Source organism: Schistocerca gregaria, chromosome 5, assembly GCF_023897955.1.
Source record: "Schistocerca gregaria isolate iqSchGreg1 chromosome 5, iqSchGreg1.2, whole genome shotgun sequence".
Taxonomy (NCBI): domain Eukaryota; kingdom Metazoa; phylum Arthropoda; class Insecta; order Orthoptera; family Acrididae; genus Schistocerca; species Schistocerca gregaria.
In genome coordinates, this window is record NC_064924.1 from 630,689,543 (window position 1) to 630,702,390 (window position 12,848).

The 12,848-nt window shown below is 39.8% G+C and overlaps 1 protein-coding gene across 8 annotated transcripts in view; it reads right to left on the bottom strand.

Moving 5' to 3' along the window:
• The window catches only part of LOC126272523 (alpha-N-acetylglucosaminidase), a 382,435-nt gene extending 370,185 nt beyond the window's left edge, over positions 1 to 12,250 (bottom strand). The window contains exon 1 of one of the 8 annotated variants that reach the window (XM_049975433.1): positions 11,941 to 12,250. In XM_049975433.1, the coding sequence (XP_049831390.1) occupies positions 11,941 to 12,019 (79 nt within the window). In that variant the 5' untranslated portion in view covers positions 12,020 to 12,250. Of the gene's footprint in view, positions 1 to 10,887; positions 11,486 to 11,940 lie in introns of those variants that run through there. The other 7 variants (XM_049975432.1, XM_049975431.1, XM_049975438.1 and 4 more) reach the window with 7 other exon arrangements.
• Between the last annotated feature and the right edge of the window lie 598 nt (positions 12,251 to 12,848).

Consider the following 12,848-nt stretch of genomic DNA (forward strand, 5'->3'; position numbering starts at 1 on the left):
ATATAGCAAAAGATAGATTGCTACTCACCATAAAGAACAAATGTAAGCTGCAGACAAGCACAATTAAAAGACACTTACACAAAGCTTTCAGCCCATAGCCTTCATCAGCAAAAGAGAAACACACATATTCATACACGCTATCAAGCGCACTTCATGTACACATGACCGCCGACTCCGGCAGCTCGTTAAGTAGCAATCTATCTTCCCCTACAATGTTGATATCCCTGCCTGGAGTTTCCATTGTTTCATGTATCACAAAATTATTTCTGCAGTGTTCCCCTTGGTGTGCTGATCTGTTGAACAACATGTCATACATATGTAATTTTACTCTGAGAGCACATTCTTCTCTTGATGTAATGTCAAGATTTAGTCTGACTGACAACATCCTTAACATTCTGCAGCATTGCCTGCAGTAACATACTGAAACTCGGTTGTCATATTACTATGGTTCATAAGGCAATGCTCTGCCTGTCATAATCCAGTACTTTTATCAATAATGCTCAGACTTTGTGGAAGCCAACTGAATGCCATGGGCAGGGTGCGGGGGACACTTGCGATGACGTGAAAATGAAGGATACAGATGTATCAATAATATCAATATGAATAATATCGCCCACACCAGTGAGGACAACTGCATCACGAATGTGGTCGATATCGCAGAGCGGCCAAGTAAATTTCCACAGCAGTCAAATATAAGGCTGCCAGGCAAAGGTCTCTTCCACATTTGCAGTTATTCAACTAGCCTCTATTTTTGGACTTGGACTGCTGCAACTGCTTACTGTGTGCATAGTGCTATGAATTAGGAACTTGTGGTTTCCACCACCACTAGGAGTAATGGAACCTGGAAGAAAGCATACTTACAGCAGAGCACTGCTTGGGTTTTAATCAGGTAGTCTGAATCTACATCATATTAATTTTTATTTTGGTCAGATAAATCTTCCATCAGGTTAGCGAAATAATAGACAACTTTAATTTGTTGTTACAGAAGTTACTTGTGTTCAATAAATACTGTTTGTCCCAAGGGTTACAAAATTGTGTGCCTTAATGTTACAGATAGCATAGATGCTATTACATCAGAGGAGTATCTGTGGAGAGACCAGACTAACTGATAGTTCCTGAACGGGCAGCAGCCTTTTCATTAATTGCAGGGCAAGAGTATGAATGAGTAACTGGTGTGGCTTTGTACCATAAGCCAGCATAGCCGTGCTCCATTGGTACTGTGACTCTTGCAGACTTGCCACCCATGGGCACCTGCAATGGAAAGAAGGAGTTACCAAAGACTTTACTTACAAGACAGTATTCTAGACAGCTCATTCATAAACATATCTCCCGTGACCTCTACACCTCTGACAGCAGTAAAACTGTTAAAAGCCATAGACCAGGAATCCTCTGATCGCCCAGAATCACCCTGACCTCAAAAAGTTCAACCACATCCTTCACAAGGGCTTTGGCTACCTTTCAATGTGCCCCGAGATGAGGGATGTCCTACACAATATCCTACTCACCACCCAGAGTTGTGTTCTGCCACCCACACAACCTACAGAATATCCTTGTTCATCCCTATTCCAATTCTATTCCCAATCCTACATCCCACGCCATGCCCTTGTGGCTGACACAGGTGCAAGACATGTCGCATACACCCATCCAACACCTCCTACAGCAGTCCAATCACAGGCATTTCCTACCCTAAAAAGAAAGGGCTATATGTGAAATCAGCCATGTTATATATCAACTCTGCTGCAACTATTGTGCAATGTTCTATGTGAGCATTACAATTAACTGACCGTATACTTGCATGAATGGCCACCGCCAAACTGTGGCAAACTGCAAACTTGACCATCCAGTTGCTGTAAAACATGACACAATGCAAATGACTTCAACAGATGCTACACTATTTGGATACCCCCCTCCAGCACTAGTTTTTCTAAACTAAACAGGTGAGAATTGTCCCCCCAGCATATCCTGCACTATCACAACTACCCTGCCAATGGCTCACATTACCTTTTCCTTCTCTGTCCACACTACTGTTTCATTTCCAAATTGTGTATGTCCTCTCACCACTCTCCCCCCCCCCCCCTTCCACATCTGGGCTCTCCCCTCCCCTCTCCCACTCTTTCCATCCCTCTTCTTTTCTCTCTTCCCTCCCTATCTCCATCCACCTTCCTCTATTTTCTTCCCTCCCTCCCCTCCCTCTTCTATGCATTACCCTCTCAACTCATAGCTGTGCAGCCACTGAGTCATCTGTTGAAATACCTGCCATACACTATCACACTACCCACTTGACACTTTGTGAATCCTTCCCCACCCCCTCCTCACCTCCATCTGCCTAGGCAACTGCTATAGATAAAACACATGCGTGTACAATTAGGTGTGTGTGTGTGTGTGAGGGATATATATATATATATATATATATATATATATATATATATAGAGAGAGAGAGAGAGAGAGAGAGAGAGAGAGAGAGAGAGAGAGAGAGAGAGAGACTACTCCAGAAAGAGAAAGGGCTTGAAAACTGACATAAATACTGTTTTCTGTTGTGTGTTTCTGTGCGTCACACGTCAGTCAACCGCTGGTGAGAGGCTGCCTTTCCTGTACTTCATTTATTATTCCATCCAGGAATTTCCACTGTTGTAATAAGAAGTACATAAACTTTGTGTCCTATACATTACTAAGCTACTGCTAGTCGTAATGAACCAACTTACATTCTCTCCGACAATAGATAAGTTAAAGAAGACTGAAATATACAAACCTAGCTGCAACCATGAGAATTGGTTACTTTTTTCCCCTTCTCCAATATTTCACTTTGATGTGGTCTTTTCTACAAAAATTTCAAGTTTGTTCACTTTCCTCATCTCTTCAAGTTTCTTTATTTATAATGATAATTACCAGAGGTAATGTTTTGGCATAACTCATTAGGTAGAAAAATCTTTACTATCTACTCCCACCCCCCCCCCCCCCCAAAACAAAGAAGGCCAATCAGACCTTACATCATTTTTATTCAGGAACCACACTTAACAGCTCTGATCAATAGGTGGGAGTTCTCACTGACATACCTGCAGATCATTCACTTTTGAGGTTTGTGATTGAACTGGAGGTAAAATAGTCCCCCATTCGGATCTCCGGGCGGGCGCTACTCAGGAGGACATCGTTATCAGGAGAAAGAAAACTGGCGTTCTACGGATCGGAGCGTGGAATGTCAGATCCCTTAATCGGGCAGGTAGGTTAAAAAATTTAAAAGGAAATGGATAGGTTAAAATTAGATAAATCTCTTGGTTATGACCTGTAGATTAAAACTGAAGAAACTGCAAAAAGGTGGGAATTTAAGGACATGGGATCTGGATAAGCTGAAAGAACCAGAGGTTGTACAGAGTTTCAAGGAGAGCATAAGGGAACAATTGACAGGAATGGGGGAAAGAAACACAGTAGAAGAAGAATGGGTAGCTCTGAGGGATGAAGTAGTGAAGGCAGCAGAGGATAAAATAGGTAAAAAGACGAGGGCTACCAGAAATCCTTGGGTAACAGAAGAAATATTGAATTTAATTGACGAAAGGAGAAAATATAAAAATGCAGTAAATGAAGCAGGAAGAAAGGAATGCAAACGTCTCAAAAATGAGACCGACAGGAAGTGCAAAATGGCTAAGAAATGATGGCTAGAGGACAAATGTAAGGATGTAGAAGCTTATCTCACTAGGGGTAAGATAGATACTGCCTACAGGAAAATTAAAGGGACCTTTGAAGAGAAGAGAACCACTTGTATGAATATCAAGAGCTCAGATGGAAACCCAGTTCTAAGCAAAGAAGGGAAGGCAGAAAGGTGGAAGGAGTATATAGAGGGTTTATACAAGGGCGATGTACTTGAGGACAATATTATGGAAATGGAAGAGGATGTAGATGAAGACGAAATGGGAGATAAGATACTGTGTGAAGAGTTTGACAGAGCACTGAAAGACTGAGTCGAAACAAGGCCCCTGGAGTAGACAACATTCCATTAGAACTACTGACGGCCTTGGGAGAGCCAGTAACGACAAAACTCTACCAGCTGGTGAGCAAGATGTAGGAGACAGGCAAAATACCCTCAGAATTCAAGAAGAATATAATAATTCCAATCCCAAAGAAAGCAGGTGCTGACAGATAAGAAAATTACCGAACTATCAGTTTAATAAGTCACAGCTGCAAAATACTAATGCGAATTCTTTACAGACGAATGGAAAAACTGGTAGATGCGGACCTCGGGGAGGATCAGTTTGGATTCCGTAGAAATGTTGGAACACGTGAGGCAATACTGACCTCACGACTTATCTTAGAAGAAAGATTAAGAAAAGGCAAACCTACGTTTCTAGAATTTGTAGACTTGGAGAAAGCTTTTGACAATGTTGATTGGAATACTCTCTTTCAAATTCTGAAAGTGGCAAGGGTAAAATACAGGGAGCGAAAGGCTATTTACAATTTGTACAGAAACCAGATGGCATTCTTAAGAGTCGAGGGGCATGAAAGGGAAGCAGTGGTTGGCAAGGGAGTGAGACAGGGTCGTAGCCTCTCCCCGATGTTATTCAATCTGTATATTGAGCAAGCAGTAAAGGAAACAAAAGAAAAATTCGGAGTAGGTATTAAAATTCATGGAGAAGAAGTAAAAACGTTGAGGTTCGCCAATGACATTGTAATTCTGTCAGAGACAGCAAAGGACCTGGAAGAGCAGTTGAACGGAATGAACAGTGTCTTGAAAGGAGGATATAAGATGAACATCAACAAAAGCAAAACGAGGATATTGGAATGTAGTCAAATTAAATCGGGTGATGCTGAGGGAATTAGATTAGGAAATAAAACACTTAAAGTAGTCAAGGAGTTTTGCTATTTAGGAAGTAAAATAACTGATGATGGTCGAAGTAGAGAGGATATAAAATGTAGACTGGCAATGGCAAGGAAAGTGTTTCTGAAGAAGATAAATTTGTTAACATCGAATATAGATTTAAGTGTCAGGAAGTCGTTTCTGAAAGTATTTGTATGGACTGTAGCCATGTATGGAAGTGAAACATGGACAATAAATAGTTTGGACAAGAAGAGAATAGAAGCTTTCGAAATGTGGTGCTACAGAAGAATGCCGAAGATAAGGTGGATAGATCACATAACTAATGAGGAGGTATTGAATATAATTGGGGAGAAGAGAAGTTTGTGGCACAACTTGACTAGAAGAAGGGATCGGTTGGTAGGACATGTCCTGAGGCATCAAGGAATCACAAATTTAGCATTGGAGGGCAGTGTGGAGGGTAAAAATCGTAGAGGGAGACCAAGAGATGAATACACTAAGCAGATTCAGTAGGATGTAGGTTGCAGTAGATACTGGAAAATGAAGAAGCTTGCACAGGACAGTGTAGCATGGAGAGCTGCATCAAACCAGTCCCAGGACTGAAGACAACAACAACAACTATAAGAATGTGCTTACAACAAAAAGAAGCATCCATTCAGACAAGTCAACAGATAACACAGGAATGATCTCTAAGTCTTCAAAGAACTGCAAGTATGCTTAGGCATGAAACAGGAAATCAAGAGACTTAAAAGAAAAAAAAAAGGTATGCTAATAGCCACTCCATATATAATTTTTATGAATATCTGGACTTCAGCATACATGTTCTGTTTAACACTAAGATTAATATAGTCGCAGAAAAAGCTGAGTAGCACCGTGGTGTAATGACTATGATACTAAGCTATTGCACGGAGGGTCGTGAGTTCAAAACTCAGCTGGACTGTAAGCTTTTAATTTCTATATTCGGTTCGAGTATATTCTACAAGTATCCACAAATGTCAGGAATCATTCTAGTGGAATTTTCTGTAGCTGTACATATACAGTATCTGTTCTGACCGGAGGCAGTTCGCTCCGTGCTTTTGTGTGTGCAAGTGCTGGATAATCCTTCATTAAGCGAAGTTAGTGTTTGTCATTCATCTAATTAGGACTACACCTTCTTCTACATGACAATATGGTAATGGAAACTCTCTGGTGGAGTATATTGGATTGGTGCATAAGTTCATGGTGTTTTTCAATAAGTTTAATAAAAACAACAGATACACATACAGAGACTTTAATTAGCAATAATATGTCCATTTTCACTATTACGAACAGTCTCCCATGGCTGGGGTAACTTTCCAATTCTGCGACTGTACAAATCATGTGGGTCTGAGGCAAAGAACACACTGAATCATGTTTGGAGCACACTTTCATACGGAAAAGAAGGCCCTTGAAAGTTGTTTGACAGAAAACAGAAGAGGTGAAAATCTGAGGGCACAAGATCAGGTGAATAAGGCATGTGCAGAATAACTTCCCAAACTTGTCAGTCTGGCAGAATGTGAGCGGACATTATCATCATGGGAGTAGCTACACTTCACGCAGTCCTCCTCATCGTTGTTCTTGGATTGCATCTGCATGATGTCTCAATTGTACAACATACATGTAATCAGTGATGGTTACACCCAAGGGAAGCAATTCAGAGTATATCACACTGTCGCTATTCCACCAGACGCATAACAACATTACATTTTGCATTTTCGGGATGCACACAAGTCTTCATGTAGGGAGTTGCTGCCCCTTTACTTTTTTTTGTGCTAAAGCACTCCTTTCTTTTCCTTGTGTTAGCATAAAGACACAATTTCTCGTCACCAGTAACGATACAGGATAGGAATTATCGGTGTTGTTCACAAGCCAACTGATGACAAGCAAGCAGAGTTACACATATGGTGACCCACTGATTTTTGTGATTTTGGTTTAGAGCATGTGGTACTCATACACCAGATTCTTGAATCTTTCTCATTGCATGCAAATATCACACAATGGTGGAATGATCAGGTTCATTACATTTGTCAGTTATTGATTACACTGAGGTGTATCATTGTGAATCAATGCATCTTCATCAAACCTCGAATGTCTTCCTGACGTGGAGGATCACTAATGTGAAAATAATTCTCTTTAAAACGAAAAAATCATTTTCTTCTTGTGCTCTGTCTAGTAGTATCCCCATACACGGTGCAAATGTTTCTGGCTGCTTCCGTTGCTGTCACCTCTCTATCACTAGCAAACAATATGGGAATGTGGCACCAGCGCACTCACTCTGGTACATGCATAGGGAGTTGCATGTGATGCAGAATGATGTGGGATTATAGATCAGGAGGGAGACAGACAGAAAACAGAGGAAGAGGGAGGTGCAGTGATGAGGATGTGATTGTAGAGCGAGTGAAGTAGGGGAATGGGGTGAGGGGTAGAGACTGATGTGGAACGTGGGCTAGGAGACATTGAGACCTGGAGGATGTGTTGCAAGGGTAATTCTTCCCATCTATGCAGTCCAGAGAGGCTGGTATTCTGGAGTAATGGGGTGAGGGGTAGAGACTGATGTGGAACGTGGGCTAGGAGACATTGAGACCTGGAGGATGTGTTGCAAGGGTAATTCTTCCCATCTATGCAGTCCAGAGAGGCTGGTATTCTGGAGTAATGACGAGGTGGGGAGGAGGGGGGGGGGGGGGAGGGAGGGAGAGGAATTGCAGAAGCATCCAATTCCACCTATCTGCTTTGGCCCATGACGTCATCAATATGGTGGAAACGGCTTGTTCCAGCAAATACAATATGGCAACATCTTCACATATATAACTCAGCCGCAGCAATCGACACCAAATAATCAAGACCTTCAACTCCGAAAGGTGGAACCAAAACCCCAACACACAAAAACCCAAACACCCCATATTGACTACATGACTTAAAACACAACAGACCTACCATGAATATACAACAGACAAAACACTACAATTATTGTAGAATAAAACCAAAACAAAAATTACTTATCCACTAAAGCCTCCGGCAATATCAACTGGGTTGGCAAAAAAAACCTCCTAAAACACTAACTCGTGAACTCCACTGTTATCCACACCTCACTAAAAATAGACTAAAAAAATTAGATTTCTACCTGCACAACAAACACTGAACTAACCAGACCTAACAAAAAAGCCAAACACATAAACAAAAAAAAAGCCTTAGTAGCTCCCTGAAAACACTTCCACAACCCCCGTTACCGCACTAACTATCTAAAATCAAAAACACGTTACCACAACGACAACCAAAACCCCAATAAACCAAATACCACATGTGAAATTCAACACGCCTGCATACAGCACCAAGAGGACACCATCAAATACAACAATAAGACATCTATAAACACAATCAACCATAAACACCGTGCCATAGTGATGATGCGCACTACAACACCATTATGTCGTGGGCAAAAGAAGAGAAAAGAAGAGAGATGAAAACAAATGCCAATGACCCAAAGAGGAGAGCAGGGTTTAGATGGTACAGGTTGTGAAGCATAGCAATCTAGCTGTGTGTGTGTGTGTGTGTGTGTGTGTGTGTGTGTGTGTGTGTGTGTGTGTGTGTGTGTGTGTACTGTGAGTTTTTACCTTTACTTCTATTATTTAACACTAATATTCATATTAAACAGGTTTTAGCTTTTCCAGTAGACAGACAACTAAGAGTATTCTCTTAAATCAAGTTTGTTACTTATATATTTAGCACATCATATATTACAATTACAATAACTTCATGACTGACAGATTATAGTGGCAGGGGTCAGTGTTGTCAGCACGCTGCCACCACATTACACAAAGCATTCCATGCACCTATAAAACATGCAAGACAGCAAGCCTGTGACACTCGAGAAAGAACTATGACAGTTGCCCAAAAAGTAATGCACCACATTTTTTTTTTCTCAGCCAAAAACATTGCTATGAATGAGAAACATTTTGTTTGCATTATTTGAAGTCTCCTGAGTGAGCGCACCAAGTTTCCATCACTTCCGACAAATAGTGTAGCTGCAAGACAGTTTCAAAATGGCATCTGTAGGTGATATACATTACAAGCAACGTGCTATCACTGAATATCTCACCACAAAGAAAGAAACTTTGGGAAATAATCACAAAATCTATGGATAATCTGTTGACAGAATTACAGTTACTCACTGGGCATGGAGAGTAAGATCATCAGAAGGCAGTTCGGCGGAGCTCCACAATTTGCAGCAGTCGGGGAAACCATCCACGGCTTTCACACCTGACCTAGCCCCCCTGAAATTCCACTTCTTTAGGCCATTAAAGGATGCCATTTGTGGAAGACATTTTGAGGATAATAAGGAGGTGATCAAAGAAGTGAAGCACTGGCTTTGCCACAAAGACAAGCACCGGTGCTGACAGGGCATACATGTCCTGTTTCACACTGGAGGAAGGCCATAGAATGGGATTGAGATTATGTGGAAGAATAGAGATGTAAATAAAACATTATTCTTTCATGTGTGTAATTCTCATTATGTTCAATAAAGAATTGTTGAAAAAAAAAATGTGTTGCATTACTTTCTGCGCAACCCTCATATGATTGCCTCGCAGCTGGCCCCTATCACTTGACTCACTGAAGTGTCAATCACAAACTTATTTCGAGTATACTAGCGCGTAAAAAGTGCAGATGAGTGGAGTAAGACAGAAAGCAGTGGCTATTATCATTGACAGATACAAAGGAAGTTAATGAAACAATCTTAGGATCAACTGAGGATTGAGACCCACACCTTTGGACTTCTGGTCAGATATTTACCAACATGTCACAAATTACAGATATGAACACAGAAACAATGGCTCATTAACATCAACATGAGTAGCTAAATATTAATGATATTTGGCTGGTTGGATAACTTCACTGGCTGCTTGAGTCTGTTAACATATAACTTTCTTAGTTCCACACCTCGGAATGAGTCTCTCATGATATGGAACATAATGTGCACAGTTGAGAGTATGTTGCTAGCACATCATTCAGCATTATTCAAAATGTAAACTTGATTATGTTATTAATAAAGAGAGACTTTTGATTAATAACTGCAAAATGTTGAAAGGAATTCAAAGGCTGGAAAAAATTAGCATGTGACAAAAATTAACATTTCTTTACCCGAGTTCTCAAATATTCCTGATGAATAATGGACTGGTTCCTACTGATAGGGTATGGCGTATATATTCTCCAACACTACTATTTTTTCTGTAATGATCTATGATTTGGACAAATTTTTGGACGAGTAAAGAATGGAATATTTTTTTCTTACAATAATTGATGTACTGTATTTGATGCAGCCAGCATAGTGCAAGGTGGCCCAAAAACAAATAAGAAAAATATGTAGGCAATCATAAAATATTTTGTTACAACTGTTCATTAACTACTTTCACGAGAGCTGTCTTACAAATGGTGTATATAAATTATATCATGTCCAAATCTTTTACTATCTGCCCCATTATGACTCAAAATAGATATTTCATTGAGGAGTATAAATTCAGCACGATTCTGTTACTGTAATTAATTTACACTAGATATTTGTTTCAACTCCAAATTTACTAAGTTTTCATTGTTAACCAAGCCATTAACATTCAAGGGTCGCTGGAATCCAAAAATCTTATTTTTATATGGAACATGTATGGGGTTGTAACAGGGACTTGTGCAATAAGGCCACAACATTTATATGGTCATTAACATAAAAATTGCATTAGAAAGTGACTCGTACATTGCCATTTAATCGCCTACCAAATCAATTGGTAAAGTATTTACTTTGCGTTTACAATACATAAATGCTACTCATATTTTGTTGAATGAATTAGTTTGGTGTAATTTCTAAATCCATAATTAAACAAACACTTGATAAGTTCTGGGGTTTTCCCTAGCTATTAGAACTGGTTATAAAGGCCAAAATTTAAATGTTTCTATATGAATATTATTTTACGATTCCCAAAACGCGCAGAACTATACGAATTACACCAATTTGCTACGTTACCCCACGTCAGTTGACGTTACATTCTACAAAATTAAATCCTAGAGATCAGTTACTTACTATCAGCCCTACAAGGGAGAATCAGGTACAAAATTAGGCAATAAATCAACATCATGACGAAGTTCGAAATGGTCATCTTCTTAGCGTTGTGCAATAAGTAAATGCTGCTCCATCACTGCTGGTCAAGGACAAAGATAATATGTGTTACTGATAACAATAGATCCCAATTGTTTACGATAAAAGGTTTATGAATTGACCGCAAAGTAATTAAGGCAACAATCTTGATTGCCAGCCGCAGATCCTCATAGGTCCAATCGAATTTTGCCGCCAAATTGCAAGCACGCCGATGAAATGCTTTCGTCAAAGACATTTAATTATAATTGGTGACGTGCATTTACTTCTTACGTGGACTTTCACAATCCGGCGTTCGCGAACCTATTTTCAAACTACATGCTTAAAATTTAGTTGTTATAAATAACATTTACATATTTTCAGAGCTACAGCGTCTTCTATAGACTGACACCAAATATTTAAAGAATTGGCACCAAATGAGACATTCACTTGCAGGTTCAGAATTTGTTAAATTTTCCACTAAAAACCACCAGACAACCAACCGCTAAATCAACATGCATGCAGTAAACTCTCAGAGTAAAGATGTGGTATGCCACTGGACTAGTAAAATAAAATGCGTTGTCCAAAAATTAAATTATAAGATCAAAGCAGCTAAAGACATTGGCGAGTTCGTCCAGACGATGTCTTTCTCCGCGTCGCAGACGCACGGGCATAAATAGAATAGAATATTTATTAAGCTTTTAACATGTTTACATGCAATCGGTGGCATCATTTAAAAGTTATATACACCTACAGTTGCAAAGTTACTGTGATCACATGAGTCTGTGGGAGAAGGTTGCTCTTCAATATAGTGTTTTGGTGTGTTACTGTTTTGACATCAATAAGATTGGCTTCAGAGCTGTGATATCGCAAGAGACAAAAGAAGATTGCTTTGTTTTTGGGAGTTGTAAAATGTATCGTTTCTTAAGCAACACGTCGACTCACGTCGTATAAAATATTATAATAAAGAAGTTTTAAGTTCTTATTTGTGTCTGTGTTTACCTGCGTTAGACACCACCGACAAATTGTTCACCCCGACGTGATCGGCGAGACAACAAAAGAAACGCTGCAACGTAATCATCGGCGAACTGACCAACGCGGAATCTGCTGGAATTCGACGCAGACGGTGTTCAATAAAATAATCAAAATGCAATCAGGAAGTGGACTTGACAAGGACATTCTGTGGGTACTCGGAAATCAATAACGTAATTGTAAAGCTTCTCCCTTTTAGGTAGAAAAGCCCGATATTTGGTTTTGCCAAGCCGAGGCTCAGTTTACAATCGCTGCCATACCAACGGAAACAACTAAGTTCAATTATCAGCTGGTCCAGCTTGAACCGAAATATTCGATGGCAAAAGGACGACTCTTAATAATTTTTAAGGAAAGTGAAGAGCGTAAAATTAAAAAAAGCAGTTGACTACGTTAGAACGTGGCGATGTGAAACCTAGCGACTTATTACGAAAATTGCGAAACTATGCTGGCACCATCTTGTCAGAGAACGCTTTAAAAACATTGTGAATCGATAAACTTCCTAGTAATAGTCAAAGTACATTAGTGATATCCGAAGAAATGACGGACCCCAATCAGCTACTTCCACAAACTTAACAGTTCAATTAAAGACTTAGAAAATGAAGTTAAGACGCTCCGAGAATCAAATAGATCCAGGTCACGCAGCAGAAATAGAAACAGAACACAGTTCAAAAAAAAAGGTAAATATTGTTATTATCACTTCAAATTTGGCTGACAGTGTAAATGTGAAAAGTGTGTACAACCTTGCCAATGGAAAAATAAGGAAAACAAGGAAGGGTAGAGTCAAAAGCGGCTGAGTGTTCTACCCTAGTTCCTCCAGTAAGCTGTCAGTATCGATTACTTGTTAAAGACACAACTTGTGGACGATCTTATCTGGTAGA